Genomic DNA, 1,991 nt, shown 5'->3' on the forward strand with positions numbered 1-1,991 from the left:
GTGAACCGGGAGTCCTGCCCTCAGTGTTAGTGCCCCGTCCTGCCCTCGGCTGTGCACCAGTACTTGGAGTGTCAGGGGTAGGCAGTGTCCCCCGATGACTGCTTACTGATGAAAGTGTCGAGGGGACACTGGACAGTTAAGCGAAGGCAGAACTGGCGTCGGGGGTCCGCATGTTCACGGATCAGAAATAGAACTAAGAGGGCGAGGTGAGAAGCGATATGTGATTAAACAGTGTGACAGCGGACACATGGTGCGTGCCGTGTGCGGGGCGCCGCCCCGCTGCTCCGAAGCGTCCTCACAGCGACCCTGCTGGTGGCGCTGTCCCTGTCACCTGTCTGATGGACCGGGGAGCGGGCACGCCGGCTGCCGCCCCGCTGCCCACGCCGCACCCCGTGCACACGGCCGCTGCTGCAGGTGCGGCTTCAGCAGCTCTTAGGTTACTTAAGCGACAGGTAGAACTCGGGGAAAATTAAAACAGAAATAGTGAAACATAAGCTTTCCTATCATTTTTTCCCAGTTTTCATCAAAGCCAATTCTCTCCTAAAAGTCCATGAAAAATACAATTTTCGACGACCGAAATGCTGCGTGTTACTGAGTGCTACACCAGAGTAAAGAAGAGCAGTTCCGGGGCGCACGTCCCAAAAAGGGACGTGCGTGGGGTCAGAAGACTAGGGGCGTCGTAAGGACGGGCTCGTAGGTGCCATCGGGCCGGGGGACACGCGCGTCGCCCCTTCTCCAGAACTCAGCTTTGTATACGTTTGAACTCGAGATGAAAGGTCTCGCCTCCTGCTTGCACACCCACCTAGGGACCGTTGTCGGCCCTTAAGTCTCTTAGGAATATTCCTTGTTCTCCAAGGAATGCATGGATGCTAATACTCTCACCTCTCCACAGAGCCACCTACAAAACAGGAACTTTCCGGGCTCCAGGTCCTTCTGATCTCAGGCCAAGTCCTGGCCTCACGCTTGTGCTACCCGAGCTGACAGCGGACGGCATGCTTTTTTAAACAAGCACGCCTCAGGAACTGTGGTTATTTAAGGGTGCATAGCTCTTCCACCTGAAGCAGGTGTAACATGTTAAAATGTGGCACGGATCAGGAAGGCAGGCAGTACCAGAGAGGAAACCAGAAGCACGTCACAGGAAAGGGGGTGCATCTCCGCAGTCTGTCCTGGCCATGTCGCAGTCAGTGACAGGGCACTCATGTGCTGGCTCAGGCATGAGGGATGGCGGGGATTCGGTGCCCGCGAGTGCCCGGCGCCCCGCCACAGCGAGCCAGGCACAGGCATCTCCACCCTTGTGGACTCATGGTCTGGTGGGAACAGCAGTATCAATGTGACAAGGGGATATGCTTGAGAACGGGGAATTGGGGGTCTCATGAACATGATCGGGGGTCTGATGGTGGTCAGCATTTGGGGATCCCTGGGTGGGTGGGTACCTACCGAGTCCAGCTTTCTGTTCCTGGGCCGGCGACAGAATTACAGGCTGTTCATGAAAAGTAACACTGGCCTGCTGGTTTACCTTGACAGGCAGTTGTGATGGGCTCGGAAACTAACACGCTCTCACTGCAGCTCGACACCCCGAATCACCGGGTTCCATCTTTATGTTAACTTCCTTTTTTGGCTAAAGAAACTGTATTTTACTTTTAAACTTTTTTTTGGTCTCATTTTTGTTGTTATTTTATATAACCATGAGTCTTAAAATAAAAAATAAAATATTTTTGCTTTTCGTTAGAATTTCTCTGCAAAGAATGTCCAAAAATCCATATTCACATTGATCGTATAGACAAAAAAGACGTACCAGAAGAACGAGTATGTCTGAGAAGATGGCTCCACGAACGTTTTGAAATAAAAGATAAGTGAGTAACATTTCTAGCACTACAAAAACGTTGGTTCAACTAAATTTCACTGTAGTGAACAATTTGAAACACACGTAAACAGTTTTATTATGTTAAGAGTGCTGTTTATAAAGCCAAGTCGGAGTTTGTTCCAGGCAC

At 51.2% G+C, this 1,991-nt stretch overlaps 1 protein-coding gene across 1 annotated transcript in view; it reads left to right on the forward strand.

Moving 5' to 3' along the window:
• Nucleotides 1-1,991, forward strand: part of AGPAT5 (1-acylglycerol-3-phosphate O-acyltransferase 5) — a 51,033-nt gene that overhangs the window by 44,935 nt on the left and 4,107 nt on the right. Inside the window, exon 8 of the mRNA XM_023523060.1 lies at nt 1,730-1,853. Coding sequence (XP_023378828.1) covers nt 1,730-1,853 — 124 coding nt within the window. The remainder of the gene's footprint in view (nt 1-1,729; nt 1,854-1,991) is intronic.

This window comes from Pteropus vampyrus, unplaced genomic scaffold (genome assembly GCF_000151845.1).
Source record: "Pteropus vampyrus isolate Shadow unplaced genomic scaffold, Pvam_2.0 Scaffold377, whole genome shotgun sequence".
Taxonomy (NCBI): domain Eukaryota; kingdom Metazoa; phylum Chordata; class Mammalia; order Chiroptera; family Pteropodidae; genus Pteropus; species Pteropus vampyrus.